Genomic DNA, 20,752 nt, shown 5'->3' on the forward strand with positions numbered 1-20,752 from the left:
CATGTGCCTCCAGGGCTTTGTAAAGGGAGTCTAAGGGACACTTCAGTCTTTAATAAGTGATCCAAGATAAGAAGTTTAAAAATCTAAGCCTACATTAAAAAAAAATCTTAGAAAGGCACAATTCAGAATGGATTCCACTATTTATAACCAGGAAACAATTTTTCCATAGTCATTTAATTCAGCAAGGTTTTTCAAACTTTCATTGGAGACTTTCAGCACATTTTCCTTGAGATTTAAGGTTAGCCACAGTACAGTGACTCAAATCTCACAGCTAACAGCCAGCCTAAACTCTGGCTTTATTTTAAAGCCGAGAAATAAAACCAGCTTTGCTGAAGAGGATTAGGTTCTTTCTTTCAGCTTTTTATCTTTGTCAAAACTATGTGCAGTACCCTTTGCAGTTCTTGATTCTTCTCTTCAAGCTGTGCCTCCATCTGTCTCAGTCGCTCCTCGATATTGCCGTGTCTCTCCTCAGCCTGTCAAGTTGAGAGCAAAATTAGAATTTGGGTGGGTTTTTTTTAGGCTTCAAAAGCACAGAAACACTGAGGCACAGGAATATTTCGAACATGCTTTTGCACAACTGCCATTTATGGTAAAGGACAATGCAGAACAGATGTTTTTCTGTCACCAAAAGGACCTTGCAGGAGTTCAGATGGGAAGTAGCAAAACGATGACACCTCTCACCTCTAAGTACCATGAATCAACTCCTACTTGCAAACGAGCTTGCAACAGCAAAGTTCATTCATACCCCCAAGAAATAAAACCAAAAAACAAATAAAAGTAAAAACTAAGTGCATTTGCAGCTTCTCCTCACTAGCCTGGACGATGGGACCCTTTGTTAGTAATCATGGCAAAGCAGAAAGCAGCAAGCAGAGACAAGGACTAATATACAAATTCTACCTTCCTAAGCTTGGTGGCAAGTTCCAAAACTTTAGCATCTTTAGCAGTAGAGCTCCCAGGAGACAAAAGGTCAGACTACAGAGCCAGTTAGGGACAGGAAAGATAACAGGGAAAGAAATGAAACTAAGGCTTTGAAAGAAAACATGCACACACACTTGAAAAGGCTCATTTGTACTTAACTAAATCTAGTTCCTTAGACTTCATTACTCCATTTTTAGCCCTCTAAAAATCTTGATATTTGGTAGTACCACAACTTCTCTCGCTCCCCACTTGCTTCACTTAGCTAGCAGTGGAAGAAATTTAGGTTTCCCTTTCAGAAACAGTTCATGTTTAGAAGACTTGATACCTATTACTGAATAATTTTAATAAAAAGCACCAAAATAATAATTCAGAGATGTATTTTTATGATGTAAAAGAGTTAACAGGAAACCCACTTGAGTTCCAAAGAACAGAAACTAAAAAAAAGAGATTAAAAATTTAAAAAGTAAATCAGAGTTTTCAGAGAGATCAATGGAAAAAAAGTAGGAAATAAACATAAATATTTTCTGAATTATTTGTGGGAAAACTGGAAACCAACTGTAACCAAGCCAACACTAGGAATGGATTTCCTGCAGTGGGACACCAATGGAGAAGGGAGCCTGGAGGACACTGTGCCACCACCTCACCTTTGTAAGTGCTGCAACTCTCTGTGCCAGCTCAGCCTCCACCTCTGGCAAAGTCTCAGCTTTTCTCAGGGTCTGCTGCAGCTTTTGCTCAGCCAGCTCCAGTCGTTCTTGCAGTTGCCTGTTCTTATCTTCACTCTGCACAAGGTTATGGCCAGCAAGTGTTGAGAGTTAAAGAAGTGATCAGTTAGAAAGTGGTTGGCTAAACAATCATTTCTGGTTTATAAAGTTGGACTATTTCATGTCAAGCACTTGTCAAACTTCCTCCCTCACTGAGGCCTGTAAAAGTCACTACACACCATGCAGATCTTAAAAGCTTAGCTCAGAATGAGTAATTCTCAACCACAGAACTTAAGATGCTTGGATACACATACAGCAACTTAAAAATCCAGAATTAATAGGGACAAGAGCCCTGTTGCCCCAAGATGAACTGCACTAAATTTCTCAAAACCATTTCCCCTTCCCAGCAAAACTGCCTCCCATCTTTATTCCCAGGGTAAAACTCTCTACAATGTACGACTCCAGCTCCTGAAAAACAATCACTAATAACAGCACATTACAGCTGATATTTATCTTCCTAAAAGCAAAGTGCTTCAGCACAGCATGAACATTAATTATCTCCATTAGTGTTATGCTGAGCAAAATGTACTTCATCTCATTTGAAACCACAACCTGTCGGTGCATGGAGTCTTTAGTGGCAATTTCATTTTCAAGTTTATCATTGAGGTCGTGCACGGATGTAGCTTCACGTTGTGCAGCGAGGTAGCGTTTCTCCAGAGTGGTGATCCTCTCCTCCATGTCCTCCTTCTGGGCCAGAGTCTGGGACACAAGTCAGGATTTGAGAAACAATTATTTAGTGATCAAATAAAAATTGAAAAAAACAATCAGGTATTTCTGTCATTTTTCTCAGTTGAAAATGACGTAGAAAGAAATGACTTTTTAAAAACAGTGAACGATTAAAAAACGCTGGTCTTTATTATCTTACACCACAGATCTGCTACTTACCTTTCCAATGGTACACACACAGCAAATCCTGACTTTCTGGGGATGGTCAGAGAGTGTTCTTGGATTTAACTAAGTTCCCCTTCTATCTAATAAGGATGTGTGGGACCTTGGAGATTAGGGATTCAGCAGTGACAGGAACTGTCAACCACACCACTGAAATTCAAGGGATTCCTCAACCAAGTGCATCTTTTAAAAATGGAAGCATCAGGAGTAAGCTGAGCCTGTATGACAAGATCAAGCATCTCTTCCAGAGAAGAACATGCTGAAGCTGGCAATGCTAAATCACTAATACATTAATGAAATATCTAGTTAGTCACAGAGTTATCCTGAAGACAAAATCTTTTAAGTGACTGGTCTTTTAAACAAAAACCAGACAACCATCATGTCCCAAAAAACCATTTTCTTCCCATCTATCAAACCAAAGACATTCAAACAGCAGAAAGGTTCAACTGGAGCATGAAAGAGACTACAGTTTTATAAAGCAATGGCATTTTTGACTGCCCAGATTCTGACAGCTCCTTCCTCACCTCTCGTACATCCCTCTGTAACTTTGTGTTCATTTCTTCAGATTTTATTAAGTCTTTCCTGGCTGTGTCAAGATCTTCTTCCAGCTCGGTTACTCTGCTGGACAAAGCAGTGAGGCGTTCTTTCATTTGTGTCTGCTCTTTGTTTTGCTTATCTATGATGTCTTGGAGTTCAATCACTTTAGCAAGGTTCTCATCGTGGCATAATGAACCATCAGAGGATCTCTGTTAAACAGGGGGAAAAAATGTGTATTAGCATGATGCAAATAAGACTGGAAACCAAATTGTTACTCACCTGTAAACATCCCTCCCCAAAGACAATTTTATTATTGGATAGACTGCAAAAACTGAAGTTTTGATAACTAAGACTTTTTATTAGATGATCACTCAAAAATATTTTATTATGGTTTAAAGTTAAAATTTTATAGTTAATGATTAAATATCAGACGTCAGCTAAGCAAAGTAAATAGCTGTACCTTCCCATTTGTAGTAGGTGTATTTTCTTGTTCATGATTTATATCCAGCATCCCATCTGGAAGTGTTTTCTTCTGATTATTTTGCTCTTTCAGAATCATTAACTAAAAGAAAAGTTTACAGACACATGTTTCAAGTCAATTCCTTTCTCACTAATAATATAAGGAACAGCTGCAAAAGCAAAGGAGCAAAACAACAATTACTGATTCTACTGCCAGGTATGTATTAATAAAATCTGGCACAGGCACTCAAATACCTTATGCCACTGCAAACCCTTATTTTAAAGGCACAGGAACTTTTTTTGTTGGTTTGGTTGGGGTTTTTTTGGTTGGGCTTTTTTGGGGGCAGAGAGGGTGCCAGGAGGCTGAGGTTCGGTTTTTTCCTCTCCTGCTCTTTCAAAGCAGCTAAGTTAAAAATTAACAATTATTCCATTTGGCAAGAAATCAAAAGCAAGAAGTGAAAGTGAAACTTAATAAATTACTCTGTACAAATATTGACTGAAACACCCACAGTGGACACATGAAGCCTTCTTTTAAGACACAAACCTACCTCTTTATGTGTAGTACCTAGTTCTTCTTCCAATAAGCTACATCTTTCAAGTGCTACTCGTAGCCTCTCCCTTACCTGAAAGGGTAATTTCAAATTATTTGAAATCATTCAAATCAAAACAAAATCCATTTCACTTGCTGCCATGCCTTTACAGATAACAACGCTATTTCCATTACACTTAGAAAACTTCTTCATCTGGAGTCAGTACTAATTACAACACATGCTACCAAAAAAAAGATAGCCAAATAATGTGTATCTTATAATCTAGCTTTTTCTTTTTTGTCATAAGCAACATGACCTGTATATTTAAGCATTAAAGAATTAAACACATCCAGAATTTGCTTGTCCTTTTGCAAGGCACAGACTGTGTTTGCTTTTGCTCATTTACAACATGGAAGAACAGGCAAAATTCCACTTAAAATCATTTGCCAGATTTTATATACAAGGGTCACAAAGTTAGGTAAACTGGAAGTTGGCAACAAAATTCACAGTGAACTTCAGCAGTTGCATATCCTGCTGCTAATATCAGGCACCACTGAAGGGAGGAGTTCCTTTAATTCAGCTTTCTATCCCAGTGTAACCAGATTCCCTTCCTTCCCTCTAGTCCATTTCTTTATTAGATAATCAAAAGGATAAATCCTGATGTTGTACAGGTAAGCAGCTGTGTGCATTCCTACAGCAAATACACTGCTCCTGAGCCATGCTGAGTTTACATTAACACAGCTAATGAAGCACTTGAATAACCACAGCACCTTGCTTTAGTTAAGTGCAGCATCTTAATTTAGGAGAGCAGTTACTGATGTAGTTACACCTCAGAGATTTCTACAGCTTCAGTACAAAAACTGCCTGGCCCACACAAAGGAAACAGGATGAAAAGATGCTAGGGACAACATTTCATTACCTTCTCATCAAGGGCTTTATGGTGCTCAAATAAAGATTTTAGTGCTTTGAGAACTTCTACTTCACTAGAAACTCCTGCTGGAGACTGAGCTTGTCTCTTCACAACAGTCATCCTGAGGGATCGCTCGTGCCTGGAGACAAGACACTCCAAATGTTCCAGTAATAGCTAAAGCAAAAGGAAAAAAAAGAAAGGAGCAATGTTTATTCCTGTTCTGTACAGCTGCAGAAAACTTTGTCTCCTAAAACATCAAGTTTAGAGTTCTAAATTTCAAATTTCACACACAAAAGAGATTGTATTGAGCGTAAGGACTCGTTTTTAACATTTGAGCTGCATTAGCAGTGTAAGCTGCTCAAACTGATCACCACAACCTGCCCACTCTGCTCCTCTGATCCCAGAGCTGCAGGATTACAAAACTTTAACAAGAAGAGTCTGGATGGCAGGTAGTGGTGCAGTCTCACAAGCTTTTCCTGATTCTGCACAGCAGCATTTGGAGCTGTGCACAAGCTGCCAAACCTTCTCAATCAACACACACACACATTTGCACTTCCATGGGGATTTGTGTACAAATATCAGGGGAAAAATACTTTTAGTTTTTCAAACTGAACATTCAGTGTTTTCCTCCTTGTAGCTGGATGCTTTAACAACTGTGAGCTTGGAGAAGACAAGGAACTGACCCTCGTATTATTTCTTTCTGCTTTCAGTTCAGCAATTTCTTCTTCCCTTTCAAGCAGCTGCTCCCTGCATACATTCAGCTCTTTTGTAAGCGCTGCAAATTCCTGGAACAAACCAGACAGAAATATAAGCATGTCAAATATCAGGACACAGTGAGAGTAGATTCATATGAACACTTGACAGTTCCTTGAAGCATTCATTTCAGATGTGTAAAGCCAATACAACTATACAGTCATGCTAAGCCAGCTTCAGTTCAAACACATAAAACCTTTATGCTGCCAACTGTAAAGAGAAAAGATGTATGACCAGGACTTTTGAAAACTTGTTTGTGTCTCAAGGCAATCATATGAGTTGGGGTTTCCCTGGTAAGCAAAGGGAAAAACATATTTGTCACACACTTTGTTATGGTTTCAAAGAGTTGTTGGTTGTTGGCTTTGTGTGATTTGGTTTGTTTTTTTTAAACGACTGCTGAGGGAGACACGAAAAAACAGAGCACTAAGCTGAGCAAAATAAAGAAACCAAAAAACATGACAAATTTCAAGTCAGTATTTAATTGTGAGCGACAATGCATAATCCTAGCGTGTACCAGAATACAGCTAAACACAGGAATTTCATTCATGCCTTCCTTCAGATCTCACAAAAGGGAATGAAGCAGCCCTTTCCCTACAGTCCTGCTAGGAATCTCGGAGGATTAGAATCAGAATTTTCTGAAAGCTGAGCCTGGGGGCTCAAAGCCCTCACAAGGCTCACCCTTCAAATTCAATAAAGATTTCACCAAACAAAGCCCAACCAAAGTGAAATAGTACAGAGTGAAGTGTCATCAGGGAACAGGAATGGAGCTAACTCATGTCACTCACTGCTTGCTTATTACTACACAGTCAATATGAGAGAGTATCTTCCCACAGTTTTGGCTTTCTGTCAGGAAATGATTGCACTAATATCTGCAAGAGCCACTGCATCCTAGACCATTTCCCCTCCCTACCAACAGCCTCACTAAAAATACTTAACATAAAAGCCATTTAAATGTTCTATCAACGCAGGGAGCATACTCTGAATAGAGCAAAAGGTACAACTATACACCACATTTAGAAGCAAACACAAAGCGTAACTTTATCTACCCTGGCAAAATTTAAGTTCTACTCTGAATCACACTGGAAATGAGAATTGGCAGTGTGAATGTGAACAAGTCCATCCTTTAGAAAAGAGCCTTGTGAGAAAGCAACCCTCGTGTTGTCAATGCAACTTATAACGGGAAAATAAATATGCCTCAGTCACTCCAGTGCCTGGTGAACATGTCAGGAGCACTTGGATAAGAAAACAGTGAAATGCTAGTAAATAATACTCCTTTCTGTTGTCTAAAATAAGGAAAATACTCATAACAACAGACTTGCCTAACAAACAAGAGATTTGTACAGCTGAACTGGTGATTAGCAGGACACAGTGAACACAAATAGCCAGCTAAGTGGAGACAGAATTGCTGCTTCTCTGCATCTTCCAAACTCTGCAGACACACTGCTTATCAGCCAGGAGCTGCTTATCAAGTGAAAGCTTAAGATGGAGCTGTTTTGCAGCAAAATTCAAAGTGACAGAAAGCACATGCTTAAAAACAAAAGGCCACATCAACCAATTAATTATACTAAGCACATCTGCAAATTCTAACATGCAGCTAAAAACAAGCAGACACGGTCAAAAGACACTGTAATTTCCAATATTCATTTGGTAAACTTTGTTCTAAAATATTCATGACTGAAAAGACAAAAAGTATGTTTCACAATATACATCTAGAGTGAACTCCTTTGGAATTACTAACATACCAGGCTTTTAAAAGTTGCTGTGAAAAAGACAGCAATGCCACCACCACAGATGCAGAATCCATCCCTATAATCCCTGTTCCTAAATAAAAACCTGCTCATTGGAAAAAAGTTTCAGTCCCTCTGCCTAATCAGCAAAAAAAATCTGCGAAGTCTTAATCTATTTTCCTTTCTCAACTGTTATATTATTTGATTTCTCTAACACAATAATTACATTCACATAAATATTTCATTGCAGTATTTCATTTACATTCTTTTAAAAAATGGCCTATTATTTTCAACATGGCCTGAAAATACTTCCAAAACAACCTGCTCTGTAAATACAGCTACCAGAACTTTTACACACACAAAGCAAATTACAAAAGGGTCCTGAGTGCAAGGTAAACCAAGAGAGGAAAAACCTACTTGAAGCTTTGCTGGAGCTGACAGAAAAATTGGCTCTACTACGAGCTTTCCCTTCAGAATGCTCCTTCACATCCAAGCTTTCCCTGTACCTTCAACATCCCACCTGTGGGAGCTTCCAAGACTCCCAGGGAACTGGCAGCACACTCCCCTTTTGCTCTCATGCAAGCTCAGGTAAACCAGAGCCCAAAATTTCCATGTTTCACTGGCAGTCTCCACTTACCCTTACAGATTAGATAATTATGGACTACTGAGAAGTGCTTGGTATGAACTTACTTTCTTGGTGTGCTTCCCCTTTCAAATTAATAGTAATGTAAGAAGAGTTCTTTGAAAAACCTCAAAAATGCCAACATTAACATTTAGAAACATCAATATTTCCCAGTTCTCCAAACGACACTGGACCAACATGGGGAGTTTTCTATTTTTCCAACCTCTATCTCCAGTTTTGAGAACAGGATGAAGAGCACAGCAAGGACTACCAAACACTGTCTCATCGTTCTTTCTCAACTTGTATTTTTTTATCTGTTTGAGCGTCCCCACATGAAAACCAGCTGTATATTTGAAAGGAAATCTATTCACTCTTCAGATGGTTACAGGACAGAGAGTTCTATTCCATTGCATACTTCTGTGTAAATACCAATTGCAGCAAACTAGATCCCAAGTGTGACACGAGCCATCACACTGTCAGATGACCCAAAGCAAGAGTGCCCACAGGAATTTATACTGCTGCTGCATAAACACACTGACAGGGATTTCTGGCATTGCATAACACCTCCAGTGCTGTTTGTTTTGACAAAATAAAGTTGCTTCGAGTCCCGTGAGCTGCCTAAGAAAGAACATTTGAACGTCCTTAGTTTCAGTTGACACTGCCAAAAGACATGTCCTTTCTAGTTTTAATACTTACCTTCAATGGCACACAATCTGTGATTTCCTTAAGCAGTTCAAAAGTAGAGAAACCATCTGCAGCTTCATAATCTCAAAAAATTTCTAGTTATCTCATAATTTCTTCCTTGGCATTAGATGAATGTACAGAAAGAATTAAAAATGAAAGAATCCTGAGAAATTTTCCTACTTGTCCACAAAGCTGTGTCACTTTTCTGTAATTAAGAAGACTGAGAACAACAGAATGAAGTTCTGCTCTGTTTCTGGCTGCCATCAAAATAATAAATACACAGTGCTGGGGACTGACAAGAATGGAACTCGCAATAAGCACTTCAGAGCACTCACACGAATCAGTGGGAGAGTGCTGAATTTACCAGGGAAATATTCCCTGCTGATTAGAACATTCTGGCAAACACCCATACTCTACACTAAACTGAAATGTTGACTGAAGAAAGTAACTTTCTGACCCAACTGAATCATTCCAAACACATCACTCTTGCTGCCAGAAACAAATATTCTCAACAAAAAGCCACATGGAGCAAGTAAGTGGGTTCTTGTTCAGTAATACATTTTCTGGGTTTTTTTTTTGTTCTCAAGCTCCACGATTTTTTAAAACAATAGCATTTCTTCTATGTCAACCTTCAGAACCGACCTTCAGCCTTCAGTATTTTAGATGCCACAATATAAACATCCTTCCAAAAGCTGGATCTGTTAGTGCTGAGCTGTCAAGCCTGGCTGAGCTGACACACTTGGGAACTTCCAAGATCCCAATCCAGGAACATTATGGCTTTCAGGGAACAGGTTCCCTTCATGTTTATTACAAATATAATTCATAGGTCTCACAGACAGCACATCACAGACCAATAAATGCTACATGACAGGAAGAGAGTATTTAACCTAGGGAAACACTTGAAAGAAACAGAGGTAATTCCTGAAAGTCTTATATTATGAAAGTTGGGTATTAGGGATGCTCTATAAATAACTAAATTTGGTTGGAATTTGATCAAGCAAAAAAAAAAACCAAAAAACCTTATTCCACAAGAAAATGGAACACCACTTGAGTGCACAAGGAATCGTGGATTACAAACAACCACGTACCCAGAAACTTTATATAAATGATGAAAATATGTGTAATAAAAAAAGAGAAACATTTTAAACTCACCAAATATTATTAAATACTGTTAAAGTAGTAACTTCAGGCAGCAGTTGTGACTGTTGCATCTTTAGGAACATCTCTGACCAAAATATATGATTGGAATTTATCTGTTTAATCTCCAAGTGATATTTTGGTTTACTGGTATCATTCTGGTCTGTAGACTGAATACCAAGCAACCCACTCACAAATCTGAGCAGCTAAAGAGAGCAGGAAAAGGACAACTGGGGGAAGTGCAGGACATCAGGGGTGAAAACCAATGGGATCTGAGATAAGTTTCCATCATGATGTTTGTACTCCATATAAACCACAATTATTGCAAGTGATGACTGCATGGAAATGGCAAATATACAGTCTTCAACAAAACAAGCAAAGAAAATGTAAAATATCTAGGCTTATTCCTAGGGTATTTCACAGTCACTTCATTTTAAACTGAAGGGTTTAGGTAGCACACAGTGACCAAGACCCCCAATATATTTGAAAGTTCCTAGCAAGCAAATTTTCATACCTATTAAATCACAGCTTTGTTTGGGGGTTTTTTAGGCTAAGAATCCAAACAATGAAATGATGAAACAGTTCAAGGGTATCGAGAGTTAAAACTAAAGAAAACTGACTTGTTTTCACCATTAAATCCAGCCTTGGAAAAAGAACAGAGTTACACACAACAGCAAATCCAGAAACAACCAACCACCAACACAGATTATGCTTTGCCTGTTCCATGTAATAACACACATTGCTTTCAACCTTTCCATATCTCTGGCCTGTGCTAATGGGAAAGAGAAAAATCAGCCTAGAGTGTGCAAAGAAAAATATTTTCCTTTTCACCTCATGAAATTAATTTCCAGTAAGCATCACGCAACCTGAATTGACTAAACTACAAACATAAAACTTATTTCAAGCATTAATAGAATCAATTCTATGAAATAAGTTTAGCTTTTGTTCTCAAAGCCCCCAACAACTTAAGAGGGAGTGTAAGAGAATACTTCAAGTAATATTAAAATATGGGTATGTCAAATTCTTGGGTTTTGGAACACTGAAAGGCTTTTCATGCTCAAAGTAGCTGTTTTTCCAAGTGGAGCTAACTACCCACCAGAGTGAGAACACACTGGAGCTCATTACGTAATTCGTGTATTGACCTCCTTTCCTATTTCTGTGTATGCATAAAATGTTTTATAACTCTAAAGACAACCACCAAAACAGAGGTGCAGATTTCTTTACTGTCAAAAAAAATTTCTCCCTTTCCAACTAGTGGCATTGAGATATAGAAAAGGTTTAATATCACCTTTGGTTAACTCTCAAAAATCTGTATTTTCTTTGAAAAAAAAACCCTTTCTTATTTTTTTCTTTTCTCAAAAACTGCAAGACTGCATGAAAACACTCTGGTGAATATTGCTGCCAGCTGCCAGTCAGTGATCAATACTAAACCTGAGTCACTTCTTATCATTCCAGCCCTTTGTTTTAGCTGGTCTTCTTCGAATGCCCCTCTTGGATTGACCTATCTAGGCTTTGTCATTAACGCTGCTCAATCCTAAACGGGCAATTAAGTTTTAACGTGTTTACAGTTGCATAATGTTATTGCTCTGGAATGAAACTCTCGCTGTTCCCAGTCCCCTTTGGAGCTGGAAGCAGAATCAACTGCCTGGCATTTGACAAGCCAAGAGCCAAAGGACTCCTCACTCCTCACAGCCAGCAGGTACCAAACATATGCCCAAGAGCAAGATGGAAAAGCTTATAGCAAGCCCAAGTCTCCATGGCAATAAGTAGGTTCCCAGTTACCATCCTGAGTGAGTTGCCTAAATTTATGCACAGCGTGCCCTGAGCCTGAACTACAAAGCACAAAATCCAGACTTCAGCACTGGGAGCTTCCGGAAGCGCAAGGAAACATCAATGGGGAAAGGTGGGATTTGGCAGCTTGGCAAAAGGAATGCGGGAGCAGCAGGAAAAGGGAGGTAGAAACACACCAGCTCCATGTTCTTCCCCCGGTAATGCCCCTTCCCTGATCTAACAAACACATTCCTGACAGACATGTCCTATTTGGGGTGCAGGGCGTAAAAGTACTGGAACCCAAACCTGGATCCAGCCTCTTGCTCCTCAGAGGACGAGGGGTTTTCCTTTCACCACATGAATCCCTGCTCAGACCTCATACACACAGCAGCAAAGTCTGGAGAAGGAGCCTGCAAACCCTTGTGCACAGAGCAGAGCAGAGGTCGAAGACACGCTGGAATCATTAACTACAGCCTGTCCAAACCAGGACCAGCAGAACCCTTACTGCCTGTCCTCCCCCATTTCATTTCCCCTAAACCCAGCAGAACAGTGCTGTTATGTACACAAGGACAAGGGCAAAGCCTCGTGCAAAACCAGATCTTTGCGCATCACTGGAGAGACAACATTCCCTGATCACACACCGTGCTTTGGACTGCAAGGGACACAGGGCAACCTTCCAGGCTCCTCCATTATAGCCAGACCTCCATCCATCCATCCATCCATCCATCCATCCATCCATCCATCCATCCATCCATCCATCCATCCATCCATCCATCACGGGGAACACAAGTCACACATACAACATGCGGTCCCTACAAGCCCGTTTGCAGCTACTGTGCTGCGAGGCAAAACCAAGCCACAGCTGCATCCTACAAGTGCTTTGTAGTCTGGGAAACGAAGGAAAGAGAACGTGAGGTTGTTCAAACAAGTCAGAAAACCTCATCCAGTCACTCCTACTACAACTTGAAGTTTGCTCTGTATTTCTGTAACCAGCCTTGGGATCATCGAAACGTTCAGAATCCCAGATTTCTCCAGATAGTCTGTTAATATTTTCATGAGCCTTAACAAATCAACACAGCTTGTTCAAAGTAGGATGGATCACAAAGGGTGGCCAGTTAAGCCAGAGCAGATACAACCTGTTTTGATCCCAGCCTTTTACACCCCTTTTAAAGCTACAGATGTGTATCAAATCAACCAGTGAAAAACTCTACCAAAGTACCTGGTTTTCCCCCCCAGGGCTTTCTCCAAATATTCAATTGAGGGGGAAAACCCTGCAAGTTAGCAGAATGCACAGAGGATTAACAAGAAATGAACATACTGAGCACCAACTTGAAATACCAGTTTTAAGTAATTTTGTTCACTTGCCTTTGTAAAAAATACTTATAACATGTTGCCTCTATTCAGGCAACACCATGGATCTTCTGAGTAAGGAAGTCCAAAAGCTGAAGCAATTACAAGAGCTGGAAGGTGACAGCTGCCTAGCAGAAAGCACAGGAAATGCAGAAGCAGCCTTCAGACTTGCATGAAACTTGGCATCTATTCATATGCAATGGTAGCAGAAAACCTTCTTCCAATCACTTCATTGTGGTGTGGCTATGCAAGGAGTTCCACCTTAGCTGCTCTTCAATGTACAGGAATACGCCCCCTGAAAGGGCAGATAAGGCACAAAAGTATTCAGAACCATACCCAGCTTGTTTTCCTTGGAAAAATGTCCAAGATCAGCTAAAATATGCATCAGGAAAACTTTAGTCATCATTGAAGAACAGGCTTTTCAACTTGGGATGTGTATGGCTACTTTGTGCAGTAACTGTTGAGAATGGTTGATAATAGAGTGATCCTTCCCAATACTGTACCACTCCAACTACCAATATTCCAGAGTAACACCTTAATTTAACACAGAGTAAGCCTACAATACTTGGGGGGTGTTAGAAAAACAACTGCCCCTCAGTGACACTCTGAATCAGTCAATTCTAAGGGTTTCACAATCTGAGTTACCACATTCCTGCACCCCCAGCCTAAGTCTATTTTGATTAGGAACTAATACAGTAAAGTAGCAGCACAACTTCTTAGGTGTAGCTTTAGGCATCTCCATTTTTGGAGTTCATGTCAGTGAAGAAACCTACCCACACCCATACCCACTATGGCAAAAGGAGAATACACTCGTACTTAATTAAAGAGCAAGAATCTCGCATTACCAGTTTGACGAGGTATGGGACAAAACCAGTCTCCATCTTTAATATGACAGTAGAGAGATTTCAGTCAAGTTTTTCCTCTCCTCACACAAAGCTGCTCAAGATTTCCTGGGATTCCACACTGGATGGCACAGCATGCCATGCTCCTTGGGGATGCCAAACTGTAGAACAGTAAGATGTGCTGGGAAGATTTAAGAAGCTCTGTAATTTTCCTGGGACCCCCCCATTCTGGAGACTGAGCAGCTATAGCAAAATCTTTTAAGTTGTAAACAACATTGAACTGGAAGTTTACTTGGGCAAGAAATAAATCTTTTTGCCCACATCAACTCCAAACATAATGCACTCACAAGAAACAGCACAATTCTGGCTTGGCTGGCATTAAATATTAAATTCCTATGACTTTTATAAATTAAAAACTATTTCAACCCTACATACTACATTCTAGTCACCTCACATGATTAATACTGCTCAGTTTTTTACAAACAGACCCAGGACAAGACCCATCATGCACAATTATTTCAGTGACAAGATACTCCTGCTTGCAAAAACTGTGAGCAGCAGCTGAGGCCCTGCCCTATTCTAATCGTTCATCTTGGCCTCTGGTTGCCAGCTTTAGTTCTGTGGCTAGCAGCTGAAAAGTACATTTTTCACACTCTGTTAAGAGGGAATGCTTGGGAATATCTGAATAAGGCTGGCCAAGCCACCCTCATTAAACAAGCACCAGCATGCACTTCCCCCTCAGTGCTCTCCTGTTTTTTATATATATATGTATTTATTATTTTTACCAAGCAATGCACACTTCAGTCTTATAATTTCAAACTTGTTTAAGCAAGTAATACTCACTGAGGACAGATACGTGCCTTCAGCAGGAAATTCGACTTACCCAGTTTACAGGCTGAGTGGATTTATTGGGCTAACTGAAGCTAAGTATGTCCAAATCGGTGATATTCTGAATAAATGCTACTGGACCATTCCATGGAAAAGTTGTTCCATTTTAACAAATACTCCAAAACAAAGCAATTCCAAAATCCACACGAAAAAACCACAGTCTAGGTCCTGTGACAGACATGCCTGCTATCTAAACACAGAAAAAACTAGAAAAAAGATCAGCACCATAGATTAAGCATTGAAGAGCTGTTTTAGGGGGAAGGTTAAAGCTTTTTTTAAAGTTCAAAGTAATTTTTTTTGTCTGCCACAAAAAAAAAAAAATCCATAATGAACAGTTCTTAACTTGATGACTACCTGAACCCAGACAGCAGAAGGAAACCAGGGGGATGAGCAACACTATAATGCAGAGAAGAAATGTAAAAAAATCAATCAATGAAAAGTAAATAAATGAATAAAAGACAGGGGCAGACTGTCAATATGGTGTTACCACTAACAAATGCTGAACTGAAGGATGGGTTGGTGAGGAACCTGTGATGCTCCTATTCCACACTGGACTGAAAACAAGGGAAAGATGATGCAACAGGGAAGCCCTGCAGCCTCCTACCCCGTTGAGACAAAAGAAATGCTTGGCCCATTTCTCCTCCTCTACTTCCCAGGACTTAATCTCTTATAACCATTGCACAAAATTCAGGAGAGGGTTATGAAGACTCCACAAACTGCAGTTCCAATGGGATCTGAGTTACACCAACATCAGTATCAGCCTAAATGAGACCCCGGGAGAGGAAAAGGACAGCTAAAATCCTAAAAAGCTGTTCCATTTCCACTTTACATGAAGCAAAGTAATTCCAGATTTCTTGAGACAAAGACTCAGCTTTTGGAAGATAATGGTGTGGAACCACACCCTCCAAAGACATTCTGAAAACTCAAGCTGCATGTTTTAAAAGAAATAAATTACTGGATGCACCTGCCTCGTGCTCTTTAACATAAGGCTAAAAGAATATTATGACCTACAAAAAGGTGGTCATGCTGTGTGAAAAATACATTACTCAAGAATAACAAAAAGATTCACAGTGATATCCCCAAGGCATCCCTGAAGTTATCTAAACCAGACTTTTAGTCATTCCCCCAAATATACTACAGCAAACAGAGAGAGCTTTGAGGGGATAATCTGAAATTAGGAGTTTACTTTACACAGGCATAAAGATGTGGAAAACCCAACCAGATTCACCCACACATCCAATATCACACAGGCTCTGCTCTTCCAGCCTTGGGTCTCCTGGGTGCAGCATCATTCTTTACATCCAAATTAGATTATCTGAAGAACTCTTAACAAGAGAATCCCATTCATTAATTTTTAATTTGGATCAGAAGTTTCTTTTACTTCCAGGTTTCCAAAGCAGCCCATGCCTTAAATCCCAGTAGAAGCAAGAGATTCAAGCATGAGATGCATCCAGGACTTTAAATACCCTACACAACAGAACCTTAAAGTATGTAAAATTACAGAGTCCAGTTTCCCACTGGGAACAGCAAATCCACAAGCACAAGCTACAGTTAAAAGCATAGCAAATAATTGAATTTAGGTCTGGTACTATTAGTTCAGCAAGGTTAACAGAGCCCCATGGCTCCCAGCATGTTCAGCTCCCAGGTTTCCCAATTATGGATAGGAATGCAAAGAAAATGAGTGTTTTGACTCTAACATTCTATTGGCAAAAGTATATATTGCTAAATAATTGTCACAGGCTCACACAGGACAATTGAGAATGCACAACTCAAACCCACAAACCCACAGTTTAAACCCTGCCACTGATCAAGACAGCAGTCCCCTCAGATGTGTACCGAACTTCCTTTTCGCCCGGTTTCCTTTTTTAAGGCAATTTGGGGTTGCACAGTGAAAAAAACTTTCATATCAGGCATTCTGTAAAGCAAATGAGCAATTCCACTTTCAGATCTCTCTCTCTCTCCCTTTTCATGACTGTGCTTGAAAACTCAAAAATAGTTTAATGAAACTGGTCACTATTTGTTGAGATAACCATGGATCCAGCACCATTAAAACAACAAGAATTTATGATCCTCTATTGAGTGAGCCCTCTCCACATGGAAGAACATTTAGCTTTTACACCAAGGATTTTGGTGGCCAAAATTCCTTTTCAAGTAATTCAAAATAAACCCCATTTCTCAGCACTGGACACTGTCAGTGCTGAAGACAATCATTAACAGACTTCATCAACTGCAAGGTAGTTTTTTTACATGAACAGTCACAGATCTTTCAACCCTACATCAAACCAGTCTCAACTTCGTACAGGCCAACATAGAAATTCTTTGTTTAAACTGCACATCTTAAGGTGGTTTTGTTTTGTTTGGCTTTTTAAACTACATAAATTACTCAGCTCCATAGGCTTATATAATTAAATCCTTATACTGTGCACTGTTCTGTAAATTTGAGGTAGGGAAATCCAACTCTCACTTCCCTCAACAGTAGAGTGTTTAACAATCTCCACACTTTACTCATTTTTACCAGATAATCTACCCTGCCATTCTATATAAAAGGTAAATATGCCTCTAAAAATAGTGTTTTAATGTATAGAACCAAATTTTATATGCATTTATATGAGAGGTAGGATTAAAAAATATTCTGAAGCACTGTGCTTCAGAGTATTTCTCTACAATTGAATACCAAACTCTGCCATGTACTAGCAACAGGAGTAAGGCAAAACACAGCATGGCTCAGACCATACCCAAAGAGAGACTACTGTTCTACAGAGGAAAAAAACAAAAAAGGAGAAAAAAATTAATTAAATTGAAAAATAAAATCAAGAGCTGCCCACTTTCCTATGACAACAAATAAAAAAAATGCTTGTTTTCCAAAGAGAAGTTCTTTTTTTCTCCTTAACAAAACTCAAAAGGTCACAAATGAAATTTTTCAAGCTTTTTTCCACACTTTAAACAAGTCCTTGTCTAAAATCTGTCCTGAAGATACCCTGATTATGCTCAATACTGCTCGTGTAACGATCTTTTCATTAAGGGATCATAGAATCCTAGAATGGTTTGGGTTGGAAGGGACATTAAAGTTCACCTCTGCCATGGGCTGGGACACCTTCCCCTAGACCAGGTTGCTCAGAGCTCCACCCAGCATGGACTTGAACCTTAGTGGACTTCAAAAAATTCATAAAACATAAGATTAATTCTAGATATTTATCTTTCTGAAAACATAACCAGAAGACAGATGAATTACAGGAATATGTTGACTGTTCTTATTCAGCTATATCCATCAGTAGCCATGGCATATTTCAGATCCAACCAAAATTATACTCCTCTTGAAGATCTTCACTACCATCCTCAAAAACTATATCCTCAGCAGACATGAGTGTAAACACACAAGCAAAGTTCAAGGCCACTGTGGAACAGTCTCAAAAGGGAAGATTAAGCAACAAAGCTTCTCTTTTGAAAAATGCTGCAGCTCTGGCCTCTGTAGGAACAGGCCACAGAGCCTTGTCAGGCTGATGAGGAGAAAGGAGCTGATTTTCAGCAGAGCTCACTGAAACCAAAGGTCAAGTCTGAAACAGATAAAGGTCATGGGCAAAAATACAAGTGAACCAACTACTCACATCATCTTAGAGAAAAACAACACATCAAAATGAAAGTGAGCATTACCTTGGGCTTGTAATCACACTCCTCCAATTCTAAATATCCAAACTCCCAGAGCAATCTCCTCAAATGACCTACAGATATGGATTCAGCTCCCTACACAATCATCTGGAGTTTCCAAAATGTGGAAATATTTCTTCCCTGTGCCTCTGTGAAAAAGTCAAATTGCATAAAAAACTCACTCCATTCAGTAGCAAAATAATAATTCTTTCAGCCCAGAGAATGTGAAAACATTTTTCCTGGCAAGAATTACATTACATTTACACTTGGGGAACCCACAGGCAGGATTACAAAAAAAAAAAAAAAAAAAAGGACACTTGGAAAGTTATGAGCATCCAGATTACCTGACACACACAACACAAATTTATCCCTCCTCAGTATTTGTAGTTTGAGATCCATAGACACAAGAGATTATGGTATTTTCTAATATACGTCAACAGATACCAGTCAGCCTTACAGACTTTAAGTGACTTAAGCTGCCTAAATTGCCACAAGCAGCTTACACAAAGACCTTTGTCATATTCCTTTAAAAATGGAAAACTAAAAAGTAAATCCCCAAATTCAATTGTGGAGCATTATTAATGCAGTTCTGAAACGCAATGCTAACTCAGGGAGAGGAAGAAAAAGTTACTAATAGGCACTTAAAATGTTCTTTCCAAAGATTCAAGGTCTCTGACAACACTCTTAACTATAAGGGGCCTACATCTATTAAAACACAATGTGTCCTCTTAATTCTCTGATCAAAACCCATAGTGAATAAAACCAACATTCAACTCTCCTAAACAAATTACAGAAAGGATGAAACAAAGTCTCAGCCCAGTGGACATTAAAACACTAAGAATTTGTAAAGGGGTAGGGAATTGTGCTCTTAATTCATATTTATCTTAAAAAAAAAAAAGCCAGGAGGTTTTATTTTTTTTAATGGAATTGCAATTATGTAGCCACATCAAATCTTTAAGTCTTGCTACCAAACACCTTCAAGCTCTTTTTAGTTACACTATTAGAAAGAATAGAGGAAAAAAATTAAAGGCAGCAGAGGAAGACTTCTCTGAATACCTAAAGACACTGGCTGTGGTACCAGAGGCTACAGGCAAGCAAACACTGATGAGAGTATATATGATGTTCCCCTGGTTCTAAATATGTATTTTTAAATACTTTGTTTTGTTATAGCTCTTTTCACCTTATATACAGCCTGTTTGTTAGGCTGCAGGTTAGACTAGAGCACCCCAAGCATTAATAAACCCACTGTCAGACATCTGTCCACAGCAGCACAAGAGTAGGGAAAAACAATCACTAGCTCCTGTTTCAGGGCATCAGCCACTATTAAAAACAAATAGAAGGCATTTCTGTGCAGTCACCAAACATTCTTCCTACAAATAAACTAAGGAAAATAAAAACCAAGAGTTTCGGACTTCATCAAATCTGCTTGTTAAGGGGATGGATGGGATATCATTAAGCAGTAAAACAGCAGCAAATTTCACCCCAAATTTAACAGCAGTAAAATTCACCCTCAACTACATGGAAACTTAAAATAAATTCCAAATTTAATCTAGCTAAAAGGTCTATTTATAAATAAGCAAACCTAAACTAAAAGCACTGTATAAACAGCACGTTGCTAACAATAGGCAAACAGATGTCTGCTGGGCAGGGGTGGGATGTTTCAATAAACAAACCCCAACATATCCACGTGAGAAACCAAGAACCAATGCTGGAGACTCAGTCCTCAGTGTACTCCACTGCATTATTTAAGTGTAGCTACTCCTTTTTGCCCAGAGAGCATTCTTTCAGATAAACTCATACTCTGAAGGTTTGGGGCAAAAAGTGTCTGTTTCTATGTCTTGAAAGAAATAGGGAAGCTGAGGTTTACCGATAGTCAGTGAAGAATTCTGCATGTTAATTCCTATCTCCATCTGACTTAAACTAGTGTGAAGCCAAATCTGTTCAGTAATTTACTAACAGTAAGAGCCAAGTAGGATTTAGCAACTGAAACTCAACACAGATGTCTGAAAATGCAACAGGAAGAGTCCTGTTCATCTTTGCTGTCAGAACGGGGCAGGAAAAGCGGAGGATGTGCCTGCTCTGACACCCGTGTGAAACCCTTTGGCACCCCCAGGATTCCTGGACACTCTGCTGAGATTAATGGCTGTTACTCAGAAGTCAGCACCAGCTGCTGCCAGAGTAAGAAGTGCAAGCTATGGCACCTCGGGGCTGAACATCTGGGAATGCTGGAAACGGAGCTGCGCTTGAAGTGCTGAGGAAATTTCAGCTGCTGCAGAGTTTGGCAAGGCCTTTGCTTAACGTGCTTTCTGCCACTGTGCTCTTCATATTAGG

General features: G+C 39.4%; 1 protein-coding gene across 8 annotated transcripts in view; it reads right to left on the reverse strand.

Moving 5' to 3' along the window:
• The window catches only part of PPFIA1 (PTPRF interacting protein alpha 1), a 54,005-nt gene that overhangs the window by 26,808 nt on the left and 6,445 nt on the right, over positions 1 to 20,752 (reverse strand). For 7 of the 8 annotated variants that reach the window (XM_069016401.1, XM_069016398.1, XM_069016395.1 and 4 more), the window contains exons 3-10: positions 5,687 to 5,788; positions 5,013 to 5,177; positions 4,112 to 4,186; positions 3,565 to 3,666; positions 3,092 to 3,313; positions 2,232 to 2,378; positions 1,563 to 1,697; positions 390 to 473 (exon numbers count right to left, since the gene is read on the reverse strand). In XM_069016401.1, the coding sequence (XP_068872502.1) occupies positions 390 to 473; positions 1,563 to 1,697; positions 2,232 to 2,378; positions 3,092 to 3,313; positions 3,565 to 3,666; positions 4,112 to 4,186; positions 5,013 to 5,177; positions 5,687 to 5,788 (1,032 nt within the window). Of the gene's footprint in view, positions 1 to 389; positions 474 to 897; positions 973 to 1,562; positions 1,698 to 2,231; positions 2,379 to 3,091; positions 3,314 to 3,564; positions 3,667 to 4,111; positions 4,187 to 5,012; positions 5,178 to 5,686; positions 5,789 to 20,752 lie in introns of all 8 variants that reach the window. The other variant, XM_069016402.1, reaches the window with a different exon arrangement.

Source organism: Aphelocoma coerulescens, chromosome 5, assembly GCF_041296385.1.
Source record: "Aphelocoma coerulescens isolate FSJ_1873_10779 chromosome 5, UR_Acoe_1.0, whole genome shotgun sequence".
NCBI lineage: Eukaryota > Metazoa > Chordata > Aves > Passeriformes > Corvidae > Aphelocoma > Aphelocoma coerulescens.